We start from the raw sequence: 22,996 nt of genomic DNA, 5'->3' as shown, positions 1-22,996 counted from the left end.
GAGGCTGTGTCTCACGACTAGTTACTTGTACATAGGTAATCTCATCTATCACCCTTTAATTCCCCAAATCTGTCCATACTGCAACTTTTTACATCTTTTCCATTCTCTCCATTTCTGCTGAGAAGTAGAAACGGCGATCTTATCCCTCATATTTTAAGGCTTTGTATAACTTGAGGCTTGAGTCTAAGAAAGAGTCCAAGCCTGAACAACCAAGGTAATACGAAGAATTACACTGAGAAAAAGAGCAGCTGTGGCTTTTTTTGCAAACCTTCACCAAAGCTATGTTTACAAAGTGAGACAGTTAAAAATCTGCATAAATAACTGTATGTAACAAAGACAGTGGGTGTTTCAGTATGTGGTGGCAGAAAACTGATTGCTAGTGCTTTAAATGTCATGATACTGTATGAATGTTAAGTCTTCATTATTAAAGCTAATCCTTTTTATTACTTTTCAAAATGAAGTGTTTTGTTTTTTAAAAGTAAATCGAGTTTTTTCTTCATCCATTTGGGTTCTTCACTTGTATGATGGATGTAATAATTCATAGGACTGTTGTAAAGAATCATTAACTTGTTAGTCAGTGCCGTTGGATGAAAAGGTGTTTTTTTTGTTTTCTGCAGGTTTTGACTAAGAACTTGATTCCATTTGTTCTGCACCAACAACTGCCTTCCATTTGTTTTGCCTCTTAATAGTGTTACTTCCCTCTGTCTTTTCAAACTGTAATGACAAGTTTTCCATTATGTTTATTTAAGTTTATTTCTCTTAGAGCGTGAATATAGAGAAGCTGCAGGGGACATCCATCAACATATCTACTGAAGATGGGCTGCTGAAAACTAAGTATCTCTATGCAGAATCATCATCTCTGTCTTCAGTGGCTGGTGATATTCTACTGGGAAGCATTCATGGTAAGAAAGAATTACTTGTCACAAATTTAGCTGCTTTGGAGGTATTCGTAATGTTCACAGTAACAAATGGAGTAATGCTATAGACTGTCAGTAAACCAAGTGTGCACAGCATGTGAAGAAAACAATTCTGTATTTGTTAGTGACTGAATTAATGAGAATTAACTTACCATATAGCATACTGTGTTTATTTTTAAAAACAATTTTATAAGCACACTTGTGAAATAGCAAAAAGCATATATTATAGGAAAGAAATATCACACATACTAAGGATGTGAAAATATTTTAAAATTCAGCAATAAAAATTTATGCTAAAAGTAGTAAAGAGGCTTCTTCCCCTCTCTCTATCCATTATTTTAAGTAACTCTTACAGTATCTATGAAGAACTGTGGTCGAACTTGGACCACAATTTGGAAGTTTTTAGCAGAAATAGTCTGTGTGTGTGCTGGCACCCTATACTAATAGACTGGTGACAGTTTCTGTTTTTTGGGGGGGAAAAAAAAAGTCACTAGTCTATCTACACTTTAATGTCCTTCATCTAGAACTAAAATTCATCAACTTGAGTGTCTTGTATATAAACAGCCGTCAAGGTTGGAATCTGGTGTGGTTTTCTAATTTAACACAATTCCCACTGAATTCTGACTGTGCTGTAATGCGTTTGTGGTGATTTAACATGAAGTTAAACAAACTGGAGGATGTACGAAGAGTGAAGATTACTTAAGTCAGTCAGAGTTCCAAATTTCCAGCTATATGCTGTATAAACAACTTGATACAATTTCTTAGCAATTTTGTGTTGTCATCTTGCTCAAGAAATGACTTCTGTTTCTTCCTTAAAGGAGGAACTCCTTTGTCCATTTATAGTGAGTTTAAGAATAGTTTCTAAACCTATTAGGTAAAGTTCACTTCAGCGTGAATAGGAAGAAATAAGATTTTTTTCTCTTCTTGTTGTTACTGTATTTTTCTAACATATAGACTGTATTGTTATTGGTATTTCTGTCTGATAAGCTTTTTGTTTTTTCTAACTTCAAACCGATATAATGATACTGTGAAATGATCAGTTTGTGAGCGTGTTCATGCCACTGCACATCCAAAAATTTTATTTTGTTTTCTTGCTACAAAAATGAAATTATAACTGCTGTAGCTAGTGACTTCCTTTGTAATGCCTCATTGTCATTTAGCTGAAGAACAATGTGAAAACAAATAGAATTGTATCCAAATTATACAGACATTTATTACGTTACTTCAAGATTATTTTCATGAGCTCTCTGCTAAATGTGTCTGGAACACCTCACGTTATTTTAGCTGTTTCTTTTAAAAACAATTGCATTTAAAAACAATTGCATTTGCTTGGTATTTCTTGTCTGTTTTTTCAGAAAAATATTTTTTGCAAAACATCATGCTCCTCAATCATGTTTTAATAGTAAGAGCAAATACTTTTAAAGTCTTTTAAATTATTACATTGCATATATATATATACACACAAAAAAACACATGTGTATTAGTGGAAAAGATAAACTCCTATTATAGTTTTATGTTAGAAAAAAATGGTCACTTTCACTTCTTGTCTTTGCTCCTGAGGTAGCTCAATTTTAGTAGTATTGTTTGTAAACACTTGGACAGATTGTTTCTTGCGCAGTTAATCCCACTGTTTCCCTATAGCTGACTGTATGCTGATATTATAGTTGGCATAAAATCAGCACATCTGTGCACAAAACTGAGCTAGACGTCATTGCTTTTGCACTGAGAACTTTGAAGTCCAGGCAAGACAAACTTTACAAACCTGCCTGAAACCCATTTTGTAGCTGAATCTTGGGCTGTGCAATTCCAATGCTGTCAGTGTCCAAGCTTTCGTAATTGCTCTTTTGCATGCTTTGTACTCTTACGGAAAATTAATAATGTGTTATTTTGAAGAAATTGGTTTTGAGTCATTTTCACCAGCTTCTGTAAGAGGCATTGGAGATGTCAGGTGCCATTGAGCTTTTGATTTGACCCTTGACAAACAAAAGAGCAACAGCTCTGAGACTGAGAAATGTGCTACTTTATCCAAGGGGTTATAACGTTGCACTGAAACTTCTCCAGAGGGGCACATAGGAGAAAAGGAAACCCTTCTTTGCAACTGTACTGAAGTCTTGGGTTGAGTTGCATTAATTATTAATTTCTTATCCACAAAATAGTTCAAGTTAGAAAGTAATTTGACATGTAGTCCAAACTAAAGCAAACTTGCTTATGGCCTTGTCTGGCTGAGCTTTGAATATTCTCAGGGACAGAGATTGCATGACCTTTCTGGGCGACTTGTTCCAGTCATGAATTATCCTTCTGGTGGGGAAAAAAGTTTCCCTTTTTTTTAATCATAATTTCCATTAGGGCAACTTGTATTATCCTTTCTTCTTGCTACATCACTGTGAGAAGAGTCTGTCTCTTTTCTCTATACCCTCCCATTAGGTAGCTGAAGACCACAAGAAGATTCCTCCTCAGCCTTCTGCTTTTAAAGCAAAGCAAAACAAACTCAAGTCTCTGAGCAGCTGTAGTGTGCTCTGGGCCCCTGATCTTCTCAGTACCCTCTGGCCTCACTTCAGTACATCAGTGTCTGTCTTGACTGGGAATCCCAAAATTGGACACAATATTCCAAATGCAAGCTTACAAGAGGGCTTTACCTGCTGGCTATGCTCTTAGTCATACAACTCAGTATGCAGTTGGCCTTCCTCCCTGACTCATGCTGAAGTTGGTGTCTGTCAGGATGCCCAGGTCCTTACCTACAAAGCTTCTTTGCAGTCAGCACTCAACTGTTACTGCTTTACAGGGTTGATTCGTCTCATGTGCAGGACTTTATATTTGCTTTCGACCTTTTCTTCTGTCGTAGTCTAGTAACTATTTCATTATTGGAAAGTGTCACACTGGAAAACATGGTTATTGAAGTTACTTTATATATTTACATGCTAATTAGTATATAGGGAAAGGTGAACATATAGCTGTCTTATCCTGTCAGTGACCTGAATAAGAGAAAGTAGAAAATCTGCGGTGTTTTGAAGGTAGTATGATATAATGCTGGTGCTTGGCAGTTCATAATCCCTTCTGAAAAGGATCTGATATACCAAAGTAAGTTCTGTAAATTTCAGGTATGTTTCTGGATTTCACTGTATATAAAGTGGGATTGTATAAATTAATTTTATCTTCATTCCTTTTTAGGCATATCTTACTTTGTCTGATGCAAATTCAAAATACAAAAGTCAAACTGGTAAAAAGCTGCATTGTGATTTATTTGCTTTTTCTGTGTGTCACAATAACCCTGCCACCTTGAAAGCCTTCAAAACAAATTGAAAGAATGGAAATACAATGTAAAGTGATCCCTTTATTTATATCCCAAAAGATGGCTTTTGCCCTTGGTCCTATGCTTGTCCTGACTTGCAATACTGTAGTTTGAAGTTTTATAATGTTTATTGAGAAGCAAAGCTTGTACGTGATAGAAAAGGTAAATACTTCTTCAGAAACAATAAAAAAAAGAAACACTAAGCCACTGTGATCAATATTCTGTTAAGACTAGTGTATTTTGGACTTTGTAATATTGCACTACCGTGCTGAAGTCAGTTGGATGTAATAATCAAACCAGTGATTACCTCTAGTCAGGCCTTTCCCTCTGCCCTTGACGTATCCAAAAAGTACTCGGCTAGCTTAAAAACTCTTAAGTGTTTGGCCTGCATGGAACAATGTACACGACCAAAAGTACACTTCTGTGCACTGTCTGTAGACAGTGCCGGTCACAACACAGCAGGACATTCCCATCTGCTTGAAAAGCAACTTTTGTTCTAGCTAAATGTTTGCAGTGAGCCTATCGCACTAATATGTTTACATTACGCAACATTAGTCGTATCTGCCATATGAGTTTGTGGTTAATACAAGTTTGATTTCTACATGTTTATTATTAATTTTCCAAGGACCTGCTTATCAAAACAGAAGACAAAAAACCCAGAAAAACAAAGAACAGACCAGCAAATCCGCAAGTCCCAGGGGCTATATTCAGACTAGCTTCAGCTCCATGCGAGTTGCTAGCTGACAAAACCCTAGGCTGTTTTGCAGGTTGTACAAAAATAAGTTGTAGTCATGATAAAAAAGGGGAAAAGGGTGGAATAATTATTGTGTGCCTTTTAAAAACAGAAAACAGTAAAGCCAAACGTCTTTCAAGTTCACTGAAATATGGGTTTTGTTTCGACTCTGATTTTCAGAACCCCTAAGTATTTTGTACAGTATGTGCTTGAAATGTTATATTTCAGACTATTGATGATAGGCTGCTTTTCTAGCGGTCAGCACATGGACCACTAAGAAAAACACTACAGGTCATATACAGTGGAATGCATTCTACCCTAATAATTGTTTAGTTCTGTGTAATTACAGAAGATGGGAGCAGAACTTGATCCATTCGCAATTTTTAAAGGCCTCTTCCAAAAGAGCTGACAGTTGTTGGGCATACTGTGTATTACTAAATTGGACTCCATTACTGTGATCAGCCTTATTTTTCGATCTGTTATCCTCCGGGGGGGATAAAGGAGTGGCAGGAATGACATGTTGTGGTTTAGTTTTTGAATCTAAAGCATTTTTTGTGAGACAGTTACACATGTGTAACATACATGGAGCTATGGAACATTCTACCAACTTTGTTAGACTGTTAGTAGTATAGATGGCGCTTCTGTTCTCCTTCCAGATTCTCTTGATGCCCTAGGTAAAGGGGAAGAGTATGTATTTTGAAATTTTAAGGCTAAAACACCAGTGCCTGTTCAAAGTAATGCAAGTTCAGGAGACCATTCTACATTTTATGCCTTATATGCTCTTTTGTTTGATGTTCTCCGGTTTGTCCAACACGCTCAGATCTCACTGAAGTCAATGAAGAGCATTGGCAAGGGGTTGTCATGCACAGAATAAGTTTAGTGGGAGTAGGTAATGTTCAGTGAGTCCAGGAAGTAGCCTCTGAGAATAAAGCAAAAAATCCCCTCTGGTGGGGCTGGGCATGTATGTACATATATAAAAGAGGAAAATAGAAACTGTTTATGTTACTCATCCTATTAAACTACTTAAATCATCCATAGTGCCATTGCAGGCATCAAAGCAGTTAAAAAAAAAATGGCCTAAAATAAAATAAGAAAATATTGTGCTTTAGCCTCACAATGCCTCTCTGCTTTTTTCTCCCTCACATCCAGCCTGTGTCTTTAGGCCTTACTTGGAGTGTTTTTCTTGTCTGGAATCACTTCATTGTTACCCACATGTGCTGAGATTTTTTGTTCATAAAGCAATAACATTCTAGCAATACAGCTGGTTTATGCTATTTTGCTTTAATGTGCAAATTAGATACACTGCTACAATTATAATGCCCTTGTATATGATCACATTACTTTAGCCTTTGTTGTGATTTCAGACACCAGTTAAATAATATGCCTTTAACATTTTTTTCCCTTTTTCTTTTCTGAATAGGTGACACCAGCCTTCAGACCAAAACAGGGAGTATCACAGTAGGTAGGTTCTACTTTATCTCCGAGATACCTCTTTTCTGACTCTTCCCTTCTCCTTTCTGAAAGCTAAATATTCACAGGAAAAGTGAAAAGGAGGTGATTCCTCACAGATATCTCTGCCCTCTTTTCTTTTCAGGAGTAGCACTGATAGCTGTGTAGCTGAAGGAGATCCTTTCCAAACCTGCCTGTCAGCCTTTTGCAGCTGGGCAAGGCACTGTCTAATTTTTGATACCACAAAACCCACTGGGCTTTGCACGAGTTAGACTGAGTCTAGGTGTTCAGGGACGAGCTGTACTGTTACAACTCTTCTTATGTTTCTAAGCGATCTGTATTAACATTCCTGGAAAATGAATGCAATACACATTCTTATGAGTTAGTCATTAAACCACAGAATTAAATTAAGCTCTCTAGTCTGTTTTTCCTTCTGTTAAATAAACTCGTAGAGTATGAAAAGTGTTTAAGTAAAGGCTTTCTTGACACAGGAGGTAGCTTTTCCATCAGCAGATGATGATCATTTTCCTTAATTAACCAAGTTCAGCTTAAACATTAAGACACATCTTACAGTTGAATAAACTTTATTTTTCAGATTTTAATTCTGAAAGCACTAGTTAGACTTAATCTTTTCCTAACGAGCATCAAGCATTCTTTAGATTTTTTATGACATTTTCCACAGTCAAAAGACTTTTAAGATCCAGTGGTTCAACTCGAAAAACTTGAGAAAGAAAATGTAAAGTTTTAAGTGAAAGGTTTTTGTGTATGAGAAATTTATGCCACAAAACAGCTTGTTGGGTTGCCAGAGGCCTGACAGGGATTTGCTGACAGAAATAGGAAGAACAACTCAGATCTTCGAACTTCCTTGGCTGGGTTTTCATTCGTTATTCCACTGGAGGCAGGATTTTGTCAGTGAACTGAAAAAGTGCCCTCATCTCTAGATTTTTGGGGATGTGTTCTTTGCCTTTGAGGTATTTATTTACAAGTCAAACTGGAGTTGAGAGTGCTGAATTTTTTTTAAAATATTTTTGGGAAAGAAGTGACTGTATTGACAGTTTCTTATTTTTGGATAATTCTGCATTAAAACAGGAAACCAATGCTATTGTCTCTTTCCTTCATTTTTTACTTTTTTATTACTTATAGAATAGTTTTGTTAAATTTTGTTTTTTATTTTGTTATTACTTTTTTGTAAACAAACTATTTTTGAAGACTATCCAAAATTCAGTCTGAATTTAAGCATCTGGCATATGGAAGTGTTTCACACTGACATTGTTAAAATATGAAAGTAGGGATTATTCCTTTTTTTTTTCCTATACTGTGAGCTTTGTTAGTCACTGACAAGTTGTTTTCCAACCCTGTACTAGAAGCTTCCTACTTCTAACAAGTGTTCTATGGGTTTTGAATGATTTCTTAATTTAAAACAACCAGACCGATTTTTACTTAAAATAGTCATTAGAAGTCTGAATTATCTTACAAAAAGTAATGGAATACTTTGTTTTTAGAACTAGCTTAATCTTTTAAAATTTTATTCAGTAAATTTGTAGGAAAACTCAGGTTGGAAGAGACCTCGGGAAGTTGCAGAATCATAGAATGGTTGATGTTGGAAGGGACTTCTGCTGGTTGTCTTGTCCAGCCCCCCTGCTCAAGCAGCCTCTAGTCTCCAACCAACTGCTCAAAGCCATGTCAGCTGTGGGGCTGCTCAGGGCATTATCCTGTGGTCTTGAAAACCTCCAAGGATGCAGACTGTACAGGCCCTCCGGGCAAACTGTTCCACTGCTTGACTGTCCTCAGGGTGAAAACGATTTTCCTTCTGTCCAGACTGAAACTCATCATACTCTCGTCATGCGCCACTTTGAGGAGCATGGCTTTGTCTTCTTGATCACCACCTTACAGATACTAGGGGGCTGCTTTCAGGTCCTGAAGCAGTCTGTTCTCCATGCTGAGCAAGCCCTCATCCCCCGGGCTCTGCTGATGGGGAAGGTACTCTGCACCCTGACTATCTCGGTGTTTCTCTGCCAAATTCACTCCAGTTTATTGATGTCTCCCTTTTCTTTGAAGCTCCAACAGTGTATGCTTTATTCTAGTCATGGTCTAGTAAGTGTTGAGTAGAGGGGAATAATCCCTTCCCTTGATACACTGGCCATGCTCCAGTTTGTACTGTCAAGGATACTGTTGGACTTCTTTTCTGCCAGAGCACACTGCTTGCTCATCTTCAGTCCTGCTAGAATTTGCTGATTTCTCAGTGTTAATGGGTATGGTCTGATGATATATTATCTGCTACGAAGCCAAATTTTCCCCTACCAGCTCAGAAAAAAGATTGTTTTTCCTTACGGGATTACTAAAGTTTAATCCAGTTATGCATTGAAGAAATGAATCTTCTATGTTTGGTGTAGTCAGAAATGATAAATCTTACCGTGGTTGTTTTGTTTCAGATGGGAGGAACCAGCTTTAACCAGCTTATGGGCAGCAGGGACTTATTCTGGCAAGGAAAACTGTACACTGAGATTGAAGAAACTAATTTGTATTTTTTTAAATAAGTCAGTGCCAGTTTGCCTTATTCTGCTAATTTCTTTCTTCATTAACCCACACTAGATGACCTAAAGTGTTTGGTGACTTGCTGTGATGCTCACTGTCTTAAATCAACTGAAACCTAACAATTAAGTACATTTCAACTTTCTCAAAAACATAAATTTGTGTATGGTCCAGAGATGAAAGTGAACTGAGGTGTCCAAGATCCTCCATTGTGATGAGTGTTATCACAAGGCAATTCCCTAGTACTGAGACAAAAAACAAAGTTTTATTTTAAGAAGGGACTCAATTATAGAAAACAATTACAGTATTTAAGACAGGTTTGGATAACTGGAAAAAAACCAATAATTAACTTGGTGTATTTAGAAGTAATGCTGCATCTGTGAGTTTTTTGTCTTGAGGGTTCAGTTTTTAAGATGTGATCTAGGGAATTTTAAAATTAAAAATCTCATTTCTGAGTTCCATTAAAGGCATTTACCATACTTCATAAAGTACAGCGTTTAAGTACTTTAAAAAAAAAAATAATCCATACACACCCTTGTCTCTTAATAGCGATTAGTTCTGCTGATCTGGTCTTTGCTATCTGCTGGAAGTATGTTAACATTCTGGCTCTCACTTTCCTTCATCTTCCAACCTTGTATCTCAGATCTTGACCACCTTCTGTGTTCTGATGACAGAACTGTAGTTTTTTTCCCTATTTTTCCCATGCTTTCTTCCACATCGTCCTATACTAAAGGTGCTGCTCTCTAGGTAGGTTGGAATCAGCTGCTTTTTCTTATCCCTCAAGTGTCAGGTTATGAAAAATGAAAGTTAAAAAAAAAAAGTCCACTGTGAGTTAATATCTACTGAGTTACTACTTGGTTTTATCATCAGTCTTTGTTTCCATGTTCCCCTCCCCTCTCTTTGTGTCCATTTGAATGTAGATTATATAGCATTCTGGACAGAGCTGATGTCCTGGAGAAACTACTTCCAAAAATTGGAGCGTACAGAAAAAGTAGCTGCTGCCTAGGAACAATAGTGTTTTCCTTGCAGCTTAGAAGAATAAAATGTTTTACTTCTGTACATGTTCTATTACCAATAAACAATTTTGGTGATGTTACATCATGTGTATTTTATAGCATCTCACATCACAGTGCTGAAGATTCTGGGTGTTGTTGCAGTAGTACTTAAGTTTATATTGTATTTGGAGCAATATTTCATGTGGTTTTTTACTCTTAGAATAGAATATTTCAGTTGGAAGGGCCCTGCAATGATGATCTAGTGCAACTACCTCACAACTTTAGGGCTGACCAAAAGTCAAAGCATGTTAATTAAGGGCATTGTCCAAATGCCTCTTAAACACTGACAGGCTTGGGGCATTGACCACCTCTCTAGGAAGCTTGTTCCAGTGTTTGGCCACCGTCTCTGTAAAGAAGTGCTTCCCAGTGTCCAGTCTGAAATTCCCCTGGTGCAGTTTTGAACCATTCCCACGCGTTCTAGCACTGAGTATCAGGGCGAAGAGCTCAGTACTTTCCTTTCTGCTTCCCCTCCTCAAGAAGCTGTAGAGAGCAGCAAGGTCACCACTCAGACTCCTGCTCTTCAAGCTAGACAAGCCCACACTCCTTAGCTGCTCCTCAGAGGACATTCCTTACAGCCCTTTCGCCAGCTTTGTTGCCCTCCTCTGGATACATTCAAGGACCTTCACATCCTTCTTAAATTGTGGGGCCCATGGGGTGCCTGCCAGCCCATTTCTCCAGCCTGTCCTGTTCCCTCTGGATAACAGCATGACCTTCTGGTGTATCAGCCGCTCTTCCCAGCTGGGTGTCGTCAGCAAGTTGCTGAGGATACACTCCTCCATTAATGAAGATGTTAAACAGGACTGGACCCAGTATTGACCCTGGAGTTCACTGCTAGTTACTGACCTCCATCTCGAGGCTCACAGATGAGCAGTTTCACATAGTTTATTGAAACTTCCACAGGAGATTTTGTGGGGATTTCATGTTATTGACCATCATGTTCCTAACTAGATGCCCATATCTTTTCAGAAGTTGTTTCCACCCCATTAGTGTCTTTTAAAATAGTAGAGACCTATAGCTAATTGGTTCACAGATATGATTAGCATAGTATGATGTAGTCTGTAGAAGAAGACACATAGATGTGGACAGCGTGGGTAGATACTCAGAGGGGAAGATCCCATTTGATGTACAGTAGGTCAGAGGCCTATCAAGGTGAAATTGTACTTGGCACACTTTGCTATGATGCAGGATTGAGGCATATAATGATTTTTTTGGAAACAGAATAAGAGACTATGGCCTATAAAACCAATGGATACAACATTAAAATCGAGGTAGAAAATAGATCATTTAGAGGTGAAAGGATAATCTGGATGATTTAGTTAGCAAAGGAATAGTTTTTATGAGAGATTTCTTTGCTTTCTGTGTTACATCATTTGTTTTGCCAGGTCTGGATGGTAAAGGCCTGCCAATGATTTTTATAGTAGTATGTGCAATTAGTGTATTTAATGTATGCATTTCAGTTTCTCATAATGTTTTTTTGTGTGACAGTTTTAGAGCAATGAACTGAACCAGGAAAATTGTCTAGTTGTTATCAACAAATGATAGTAGATAGACAGTTAAATAGGAATTAAAGCTTCATCACGCTTCAGATACGTTAGACTCTTACACTTTCTCCTATCTTTAACCAAATCCTAACAAATATTTTGCGTTTTTCTAATGAAATCAGTTTTGTCACTGATTTTAACATGAGCAAGCTAAGTCATTATGTGCTATTAGGAAAAGTAAATATGTTTTTTCTTAGATTTAAGGAACGATCGCTTATGTTGAGTATTTTCTTCAGTACTTGGCTTTATAAAATGAAGGAAGAAGAGATACTAAATGTTGCGAATGATGTTTCAGTTTTGTCACCTTTGTGGGCCTTTCAGTGATGTTCAGTTGTGTAGTCTTTCCCAAGTTGTGACTTTAGGTCTTATTCTTCAAGCTGTACTTACTTTTCATAAAGCTTAACAAAAACTTTGTCAAGGACATCTTGCTTCACTGCTGATTTTGTGTTTTATTTTCCTTTTTTTTTTTTTCCCTGTACTACTAAATTCTTAAATGACTGAAGTTGCTCAAGAGGGACCATCTGTTATTTCCAGTAGAACAATTCATCCTTGTATTTCCCCTTGAGTTGTCAGTCCTTAGCAAACTCTGAATTCAAATTACACACTATTTCTTGGTTTTACCTTCAGTTGTTCACGTAGATCTCAGCTGACACTGGGTGTGTATTTAAAAATAAATTGCCATAGTTGTATTCTGTCATAACTGTACAATATGTATTGTCTCCATTATTATTGCAGTTAGGTATTTTGTCCTACCAGATTGTGTTACTCAATATAGGGTAATTTTTCTTATTGAAATATTTCTTTATTTAAATTTGGGCTTTTTCGTTATATAATCTCACCTTTGCTGTTTTTAATCTATTTTCTGTTTTTTCCCCGTTCTCATTGGTATAGAGTTCTAGAGACACAAAATGTCTTCTAATAGACTTTGCAGAAGTGATGAACAACTTTAAGTCTCTTGGCATTCTTACTTGTATTGAAGCATGTGTATTTAATATCATATCCATAAAATTATTTCCATAAATCATATGCAGTTGTTTCCATAAAATATATTTCATGTGATTTCCATAGATCAAATCTAAACAGGTATTGTAATGTCAGCTTTAGCATTTGGTTAATGCTGCTGAGGTTCTTGGTGTTTTTTAAACTTTGCTGTATTTTCTTCTTCCATAAGAAACTTGCTGTTCAGTGGTGTACTCTAGGAGTCAAAATCTGGCAAGTCATCCTCCCAAAACAGTGTTCCACTTTCCCTCAAATCGGCGTTTGGTTTGGTTTGGTTTTTTACTTTCAAGGTAAATCTGTGCCTTGGTGAACCTATGCCTGCTGCCCTCTTCCTGCATCCATTATTCTGTTTATGCCTTCTGCAAACAGAATCCAGCCTTTCACAATGCTGGAATTCTTTTATATATTTAGGTGTATATATAAAATTGAAAATCTAGAAAGGAACTCTCTGTCTTGAATGTTGATTTATTGCTACAAAAAATTTTCATTAAAAAGATTGATTCATATAAAACTTTTCTGTTTCAGTGACTTTCAAACTTACAAACATTTTTTAGTTATCAATAAAATGTTTCATTGTGGCTTACACAAGCAAAACTTTTTTCCCAGTTCATTCATTTCAGTTAATGAAGAGTTAATTTTTTTCCTTCAGATTTGGAACAGAGCATCTGTAACACAGTCTACTGAGATGGGAAAAACATTCCCATCCAGTTCTAGTCATTATTGGTTTCTTGTTAGTCAGAGAGACTCTCAGATTCTCAGATGACTAAATATGGATTGGCTACTTTTTTTATGGATTGGCTACTTTTTTTTTTAATTACTTTCCCCCCCAAAGAAATCAGTTTTAGCGGTGGGGTAATAATGCCTTTCTATGTTTTTACTTTTGTGTGTAATACACTGATCTTCCACATGTGTGCTTGAGATCTGGCATCAGAAAAGCTCCAGATGAGTGTGTTTAGAGCTGAAACTGTACAGCAAGCTTAAGGCATTAATGCTAGACATCCTTGTCATGATTAATCAACTTCATTCTCTTGTGAATGTTTTTACTTTTTAGAATGGGAAGTTTCATTCAGGTTTGATTTTGTTATTTTAGCTAGTTCTGAGAGCTTGACTGTGTTTCTTTTTCTACGCACATCCAGAAACTAAGAAAAACAGTCTCTATCAGTATTTCAAGATTTCTTGCAAATACTTTAATTTCTATCAGTGTATCTAAAAAGATGTTTCACTGACTGCCTTTTGCTCTTGTGTAAATTTTTTAAGCTTCTCCAGAGTTGCTTCATAATTTCTTTGCAATTTTTATCAGCTATAGGTCTGTTCAGTAGTTCAAAATTTAACTTGTTAGGACTTTGCTGTAATGTTGTGGAAACTTGTGTATTTAAAACTAGAATACATTGCAAGTAATTAAAGACTACTTCTCAAGTATGTAATTAAGGCTTCTTAAAGGCTTTCTATTTGTAAAAAGATTTATTTAGAAAGCTTTGTTACCATAAATTTCAGCTAATTAGGTATAGAGGAAAAGGTAGGGGTCTCCATTCCAGGGCAAAGAACGAATGCTGTTTTACTATGTATATTAAAGTGCAATAGTTATCTCAATCGTTTGTTTGAAATTCAGATGTAGTGAGTCAGACTTTACACAGCCTGATACACAGTTCTGTGTAACAACGTGTTACAATGCACAACCGCGTGTTGTTTGCATGGGGTGGCTTTCCTGGGTAAAGGTCTCTCTGTGCAGAGTCTCAGCAAATGAGCTCTTATGGAAACTAAAATACATCTTAGTGTTCTGACTTCGTGCTTGATATTCGCATGAAGATGAATCCATCCTTGTGGAAAGAGGGGAGTATTGTAGATGCTACAAGTCCAGTAACAGCTGCAGGGCCATGGCTTTGGGACCAGCGTGTGCTGTAATTCTGGACTGGGGAGATGAGTTTTGTTCAGAAGCGTGTTTTTCTAAGAGAAGTCTGCCATTGAGTAAATAAATATATTTCTCAAACATGGAATTGACAAAATCAGTTCAAATACAAAGAAAGATTCTAGCAAATTTTCATTTGAAAAGCATGAATGATACACAAGTTCTTTTATTTTCTTTTTTTTTTTTTTTTAGATTCATCAGATGGAAGTCTAAAAGCTTCTACACATCATGGGGCAATAGATGTTTATGTCAGTCAATTAAGAAAAGTGGATCTGAAATCTCAGAAAGGTTAGCAAACCAGAATATTTTCTGTGGCAGCTTATGATGTGAGAGAAAAAGGGGTAAGGGGTTTTTGCTTATCTGTCTGGAAAAAATGAGTTTGGGATTGTTGGTTATCTACATTCTGGTTTACCTCATTATTAGAAAATGTGTATAAATACTTATAATACCCTAAACTCTGCAAGGGACAATGATACTTTAAAAAAATGTTTTGGTTTTTTTTTTAAGTTTTCAATGCTTTTTTCCTGGCAATCTACCCAGCAGAGTTCTGCAGAATTGACTTAGGTTGCAATCTTCCTTTGTCTATAGCACAGTTTATGCCATGGTGCTGATATACGTACGTGCAAAGTGACAGCCATCACACATTCGCATTTCTTTTTGCTGGTGAAATGTCCCGTCATTGAAATTGGAAGGCAGAAAAACAAAGATGAGGGGACTTGTCCTACCATTGTTCCTTTTGTCTCCTGATTACTCACCAGAATTTCACTTCTTAGTTAAAAGCTCACTCCTGAAGTTGGATTTATGGTTTTACAATATCATATCTTCTGAATGGCAAATAACAAAGCCCCGAATACATCTCGTTAGTCCTAGTTTTGCAAAAAAAAACCACTACAGCATTTCTGTACTTGACTTTAACATCATGTCAGACACTTTGGGTGATTTAAAAGAACATGGTGTTTGGTACCCTTCTGTGGTTGTCTGTGATACAATGTCTGTGCCCTGTTAAATCCTAGCAGTTACTCAGAAGGGGAATAATGGAGGAAATGCGTTGAAATCACTTGCGTGCCATTCTTCTGTTCAAACTATTCTAGTTCCGTTGGTGCAAAGAAATTTATCTTTATATTATTTCCTAGTTATCTTTCGAATCACTTAACACTAAGTTACTTCTCTTTGAATTATTGGGAAACAGGAGTGTGTTTAATAAAAGCTATTTAATGTTATTCTCAGAACATTGCCTGATATGTCTTCTGGCAGCACAGTTTAGCAAAGGCAAAGTTGATGAAGTTCTTTTTTCTTTTACCCTGTAAATTTAGAGTAACTGCTGACAGCTGCAGCGTAGAAAATGTCCTGTTTGTGACAAATTAGCTGTATGTGTGTTGGATTTTATGAGTCACATTACTGAGCAACTCTCTAAGGAGCACCAAAAGATGAAGAGCTTTTCCCTTTCTTATCCTAAGGCTTTTGTATATCCAGCAAAATTTAAGCCTAAGTTATATTGATAGTTTTTTTGTTCATCAGGACTGTCACAGACAAGTGATTCTGCTGAATTTAAATTGCATAGCTAGGGTCGCTTTCTGACTGCTATTTAGTTGTTACAACATCAGTTATCATATTCTGCTTCAGCTTTTTGGGGTGTATTTAAGGAAACTTTTTTATGTTTTTCTAAAGTGAATGTTGGAATTGGGCAAAAATGATACACACAGAAAGTGTATTCTGAATTTTAGTAGGTTTTGTTTTAATGCGTAGGGTGCAGCTTCCAAACACTGTGACTGAGTAATTCCAAATGTGACTAAGGTGGGCAGGTTGGGGGCCCACCGTCTGCCTTCAGTCTGATGCACAGAAGCACATATTTAGAGGAAGCAGAACTTAGAATTTATGGTTTTAATCACAACGGAAGAATTATTTGGGCCACCAAAGCTGCAGTTTTGCTAGTAGTTTACATTTTTAATGATACATAGTCTAAACTGGTTAGTCACTTTTGAGGCTGCATCTGTTCAAAGGTGTGAACAGCTGACCCTGTGCAGTAAAGCAAAGACAATTGCTAGTGTTAACAGGATGTAAGCAGCGTCTCATCATTCCAGGGGTGCCCTTCTTCCATAATGTGCCATGCAGTGGCTGGATGAATCAACAAATGCGATCTCAGGAATGTAAATATGCAACTAGAAGATGAAACTAAAGTCATAAAACTTGTGAGATTGATTAGATTTGCTTCTCTTGATCATTCCTGTAATAGGATCCTCAACCCAGAGGTGTTGCTAGCACTACACATCACTGTTAATTTTCATGTCTGCCAAGGAAATACTGTGACACCTTTTTCTACATGTGACATACAGTATTCTAGTTATGATAAATGAAGAGATCTTCATTTATCCTTTCAGAGACAAAAAAATAGGTTACTGTGTCCGAAGGCTCTTTAATCAAGTTGTCATTTGTTGTTACTGTTTTTTAAATTAGCCAAATAATTGCCTGGTTTATGCTTTGATCTCAGTATTAAACTAACTGGCTTTCATTTAAATTAATACCAGGTTCTATTACAGTCAAGGTGCCTGCCTCTCTCAAAGCCTATTTACAGTTGTCTGGAAGAAAAGTGGATGTGAGCTCAGAGATTCAGTTAAAAGAAACACAGAGTTCTTCCAAAGATGATCGCGTAACTATAAGTGGTAAGGCTTACTAATCTTGGCTTCCAACAAATGTCTGTCTGGCCTTGGTCAAAAGCATCTATGTTTCCTTAGGAGTTTATTGCTCTTGGCTGCTTCTTGTTTCATGTGTTTTGGGTTCACATGTTTGCTGGTGCCATTGTACTCCCCATGTTACTAGATGACTTTTTCATTTTGTTTGGTAAATGACTTATGAATGCAAACAACTGCTCCTCTAACAAAAGTCCTAGAGCCAGATTCATCCTTAGCATTATTGCAATGAATCTGCGAGGTAATCCAGGGCTGAATCTGACGCGTTGCTTTGTTGGCTTAGACAGTCACATATAAAATATTGCCAGGGGAACGTTTGTTAAAAATATAATTTAAAGTTTTCTCTGTCTATCTGTTGGGTGGGAGAGGAAGTAAAAAGGATATATGGCGTATATAAATGTTAAACAGTGCAGAGTAGGCTGAGAAATGATGGGTGGGAGATAGCTAGGAGAAAAGCGGAAGAAGCTGGAGCATGGAAGGATAGAGAGTAGATGGGAAGATGCTTGCAATTAGTGGAAGCATTCTTCTTGAGGCATTTAAAATTGAACTCGGGAATCCCAGTTCTTGCTGTTTCCTGCTTTAGAAAACAGTTGTACAATTGATTGTCAGGGTGTGTGTTTCTCTGCTCTCTGGACGTGTCTGTCTAGAAGCTAAGGCTGTTGCTGTTACCAATTACTCAGTTTGCTCAAAAGGAACAGTAACGTAATGTGTCTGAAGGCTCCAGCTTTGTTTCTGAACACGTTATGTCAGTGTGACCTGATATGATAGCAGATTGGGTGAGGCTTTGAGTTTTTCTTTGGTTTTAAACCTAAGAGTATTCTTTTCCTCCCCCATGTAAGATGATAATCTCAAATTCGGGAAATGTTAGAAATGTACGTACATAATTTTAATATGTAGCCTGCTTAAATAAAATAGTAGTCTTAAAATGCATAGGTGTAGCTCTTCCTTTCTTGAACAATAACTAGCATTCTAATTTACTAGGGCTTATTATGTACATTTTTTTTTTTAAACCGTGGGTAGAGGTTCTCAGGCTAGAAACCTGTGAAAGGATCCCAGATTGCAGCATGGTTCTATGGAATGAATTGCCTCAGCAGTAAAACAACGCGTCTCCCGGTGAAGGAGGACTGCTGGCCAGTCAATCATCTTGTTATTCTGGCAACATTAAAGATGAGAGAGTGCTGTTTCAGAAACACACAGCTGAATGGCTGCTCTGGTTTCATGACCCAGTCAGTGTTTATGTAGGACAGTCGTTGCTGAAGTGGATGCAATTTTTCAGTCTGCCATTCTGTATAGAAATGATCTTGGTAGTTGAGGCCAGCAGAGGCTCTAAGTAGTTAACCCTCAAATGCACATATCTGGAAGGCATGGACATCAGCAAGAATTATGCAGAGGCAACAGTATTAGGCCACTGATTATCAGTTGTTTAAAGAGTACAGCATTGCTCAAAAAATTTATTAAACGTAGATCTAAATTGATCATAATACAGGTAAATGAACAATATACCCTGGAATGGATTTTCTGCAGGATATAAATCAGCTAAACTAGCGCTGGCCTGAAGTAACGTATTTTCATCTGTCTTTATACCCGGCATTTAGCTTTGCCGAGTGTTTTCTCACCTAATGTAACCAATGATTTAGAGCAGCTCTCTCCTCCCTTTTCTTTGCTGATCAGTAAGAAGCAAAGCTGAAGGGGGATGAAGTAGTTGGTTTTAACCTGTGCTTTGTTCCTTTTCCTGTCCTTTTGAAAACAGTGCCTCCCTTTGTTTGCCCAAGTCAGTAACATTCCTTTGGCATGGCAAGGGAGATGCTTCCTGCTTCTCCTTCTCTTTACCTTGCCCCATGGGGATAGTGTGTTCTGCCTGCAAACCAAGCACTTGTCCCCTCATTTTCAACAATCTCTTCTTCTTGAAGTTGGTATTTGGGAATTTTCTTGTACAAGTAGATTCTGAAATAATTAAAATTCATTTAATATTGTTTCTATATCATGAAAACATTATTCACTGTTGAAGTTTTAGGTAGAGTCTGTAGCTGTCCTGCTGCAACTAAAGAAATATAAAATGGAGAGAAAAGAGGGGTTTTGCCAAGTGGGGAAAAAAATTAAAGAGTATGGCCGTGTAGATTTTTATGCTTCTGAGCTCACAGGTTAGTTTAAAAACAGATGATTTTTCAGAAACTGGCCGGTTCTCATGTGCATAACACTGGAACTGGCTGCTTTCAGGATGCTCTACTTGCCTCTGGGAATATTGTGGGAGATGTTGGAGAGGAGGCTCTCCAGTGGGAAGACAGGGTAGAGTTCTGTGACGTGGATAAGCATGCACTTAGTCTATCACCTGCTCCAGGAAAGCCTTCCCTGCCGCTGTTACAGCAGCTGTGGTGTACGTCATCACCTCGCTTCATGGCTCCCATTTCCACGCCGAGTGGGAAGTCAGTACATTACAACCCCACAAGCAGTCACAGCCAGGGTTGTGCAAGATAGCCAGGGAATAGAGCGGGGTTTAGTCGGAGCGAGAAGGTGAAAGCCTAGAGTGAGTGCTCGAGAGGCAGAGTGAGAGTATGACAAGATGTTTTGCTCTCTTAGAAAGGGAAGGGACTTTCCTGCAAAAGTGGGATGCTTACTGAGAAAGGGAAGGAACTAGAGGGCGGTGCCAGGGAGTTTACTCTTCAGAGTAATTCGCAAGGATAAGGCATCTGCTTCCATTGACATCAGCAGGCACTCTTAGAAGTAGTATGCATGATATAATTAAATCTGTTATAAAACCAGATTTTTCATGCTAAATGCTGGTCCAGCATCCATCTGTGAAAGCGTTTGTTCGGCTGTCTAGTTTGAGAGTGCTTGAGTAACTCCAGTAATTTCTGATAGCGATCATGTCAAGCATTCTTTTCCTTTGCCTGGCAAAGAGGACAGGAAGAGAGGATTCTGCTTAGCCCTTGCTGCTCGATGTCTGTGCCTTCCCCATGTCTCCAGGTCTGCCTGTATTCTTAAATCAGCTCTGCAGAGATCATGAAGTGTATCTGGAACTATGTATGGTAAGAGGAAGGGTAGCGGGCTAAAAAGTGTCAAATATTCAAGCAGAAAAGCAGCTTTGACTGTCATGCCAAAGGGGTTACAAACATGTTGAAGGACAGGGTTAAAATTCAAATAATCTTGATTTATATGCTTTTTAGGCCATTTTTCCAGTAAGTCCTTTTAAGTTCAAAGTACGAAGGTAGGAATAATCACCTGTGTGGTCCCAAGAGGAGGGATATTTCACTAAAAACATCAGTAAACTGGAAGCAATAATGTTACACCCTTGCAAAAAATAAACAGTGTATTAACATGACTGTTTTGTAAAACTCAAAATAATCCCTTGGCTTTACATGGCATTAGTAATACTTTGCTGGAAGGTGTCCAGTTTTGAGTACTCTGCTTCAAAAAGGATGCAGACAACTGCAAAGGAGAAAACACGATCAGAGGTCTAAAACATGACTTATGAGGAAAGACTGAAAAAAAAAGTGTTGTTTTTGTCTAAAGAAGAGAAGCCTGAGGGAAGATAAGATGCACTTTTCCCCAGTACGTAAGAAATTGCTGCAGAGATGAAAGAAATACATTGTTCTCTGTCCACTGGTGATAGGACTAGAAATTATGATTTGACCTTACAGTAAAGAAAACTGAGCTAAACAGTAAGATAAACTTTCTAGTAGTAAGCAGTTGTCTGGCGAGGCCACTGTCAGTACTGCGGACTGTGAAGAACAGGCTAGGGAAGCACGTCGGGTTAAATACAGTGCATCGGCAGGAGGCTGCTTTCAGCCCTGTTGTCTCTTGTCCAAAGTTGATGTGACCATCTGCTCCCACCCACTCCGCAGCAGTTGAAGCAAGACCATGAGGCATGGGGGTGGATGAATCTGGGGACTAAAGAATGCAGTCAGCGGGCACACCTCTGCCCACTTCCATTGCCAGCTTGCGTGTTGACAGCTGTAAGTTTGCTGCAAACAATCTTGCAATCGTTCAGAGACTTTCTTTGGATGCTTGTAGCCGATAGTGTCGATTTCCAAATCTAATTGTCGGGAATACAGCCCCTTTCTTTACAGCATGTAAATCTCGCATCTCTGAGTGGTGCCGGGGACTCATCTGATTCCAGATCTTTCTCCATCCCTGGCCCCAGTTCTGGTGCCAAGTTCACATCCAGCAGCAACCTTTGACCTGATGCCATCCATCTGCTTGGTGCTGAGTGAGCTTTTAGCTTTGGCAGTCCCTCACTCCATCTGGTTTTCAGCACTTGGCGTGAGTTGCCTTGGTAAAAGTCCCACAGTGTCACAGGTGCTCCGCAGAGGCTGTGGATGTTTGTCTCTGTAGGTTATTATGTCTCCCTATTCTTACGTGCTCAAGCTGGCAAACCAGCCTCTGTGTGTGTTTCTGTCCTCTTACAGAGAACATACTCTTTGGGAATGATCGTCTTCTCCCAAACTGAGACATTCTTGCTCCCTATTTCATCCGGTGTGACAATAGTTGCAGCAGTTAACAGGATTTTTAGCTTTTGGTACTAATCCCACCCCATCTACAGCACTAGAGCTTTGCTGAACTGCATCTGAGCAGTGTTCCTCTCAGAGCTGTGCCCGAGTGACCATGCACACAGGTCATAGGGCTCTTGCTGTCATGTGAACTTACGCCTTCCCTGGGATATCCATCCTGGGGATGGAGAGGAATCTCCTGTTGTCTTCTCCAACTCCTTTTCTTCTGTGAAAGTTTCCAGGTAGATGTTGCTTCTACCTTATGGGTTGATCCAGCATCCATTATTCTTTTGATCACTAGGAACTCCTTCGATGGCCTTCCTCCTTATGTGCCTCTGGAGAGAGTCAGTCAATTACCAGATTCCCTTTGAAAAGATGACCGTGGATACCACTGTCCTGTCTCTGACTTTTCAGGTTTCTCTTAACTTCAGTTCCTGTCACCCTGTCTGTTCTCCAGGTCGACTGTGGTGAGAAGCACCTTTCTCCTTGCAACAGTCATTCACTTAGGCATGCACTGAAATAATAAGACTTTCATGTCTGCCTGAGGTTAGATCTGAATAGCTTCTTTCTCACTGCCCACACAATGGCTCCTCATCCAGTAGTACTGCGAGGGCGGCCTGTAAAGTGCTGTGGACTTACCCTGGAGGGGTAAGCACACAGAGCCCGTGTGCAAGGAGGGAGCTGACTACATGAGTCTTGTACACTGCACACAAGGATTTACAGATGTGTTTAACTGCTTTTGTTACCAGAAATTCTGTGTTGCTTACCTTAAAGTAATGTCTGTGGTTTTGAGCTGCCTGGAGTTCCAGGGTTAAATACAAACACAGCGGTGAATACCGTGAGGCAAGCAACTTGCCTTTAAAAGGGAAGTAACGGGAAGAGCTTGTATTATGGCAGTCTGCTGAAACTGAAGCTTCTGCTGAAACCTAGCAGCTGGCCGCGCGTAGCACTCCTTTTCCCACTGTGCAGCTGGCTTGGGTCTGTTGCCTTCAGAGCTACGGTTCTGATCCCAGGAGTAACACTACCCGCGGCCACGTCCCTCCCTGTTTTCTCTGTTCTCAAGGCACTTCTTCAAAACTGTCCTGCTTTCCTAGAAGCAATTTTTATTGACTCTTTGCCACTAGAATTGAGTGGGAAGAGCTTTGTTGTACAGTATTCGTGTCCCTCTAAACACTCTGTGAAGCCTTGATTCTTAAGCAGTATCTTAAAAAAACAAACAGACCCAGGTTGTATCTGGAAAAGATTACATTCCTTCAAGCCAAATAGAAAGTTCATCCAACTTTTAGAAAACACATTAGATGAGATGCTATCCTACAGATTTTTATTGGTTTCCGCTAGCATTTAACTGAAGCTGTTCACAGCCTTTTTGGATATACCACAGTCCTAACAATACCAGTGAAA

The 22,996-nt window shown here is 38.5% G+C and overlaps 1 protein-coding gene across 2 annotated transcripts in view; it reads left to right on the top strand.

Annotated features, from left to right (window-relative positions):
- The window catches only part of FAM185A (family with sequence similarity 185 member A), a 43,571-nt gene that overhangs the window by 16,481 nt on the left and 4,094 nt on the right, over window positions 1-22,996 (top strand). For both annotated transcript variants that reach the window (XM_075428372.1, XM_075428371.1), the window contains exons 4-7: window positions 764-902; window positions 6,360-6,401; window positions 14,614-14,709; window positions 16,947-17,081. In XM_075428372.1, the coding sequence (XP_075284487.1) occupies window positions 764-902; window positions 6,360-6,401; window positions 14,614-14,709; window positions 16,947-17,081 (412 nt within the window). The remainder of the gene's footprint in view (window positions 1-763; window positions 903-6,359; window positions 6,402-14,613; window positions 14,710-16,946; window positions 17,082-22,996) is intronic.

Source organism: Opisthocomus hoazin, chromosome 8, assembly GCF_030867145.1.
Source record: "Opisthocomus hoazin isolate bOpiHoa1 chromosome 8, bOpiHoa1.hap1, whole genome shotgun sequence".
In the NCBI taxonomy this organism is placed as follows: domain Eukaryota; kingdom Metazoa; phylum Chordata; class Aves; order Opisthocomiformes; family Opisthocomidae; genus Opisthocomus; species Opisthocomus hoazin.
Note: the sequence above shows the minus strand (reverse complement) of the source record. Positions and strands in the feature narration are given on the sequence as shown.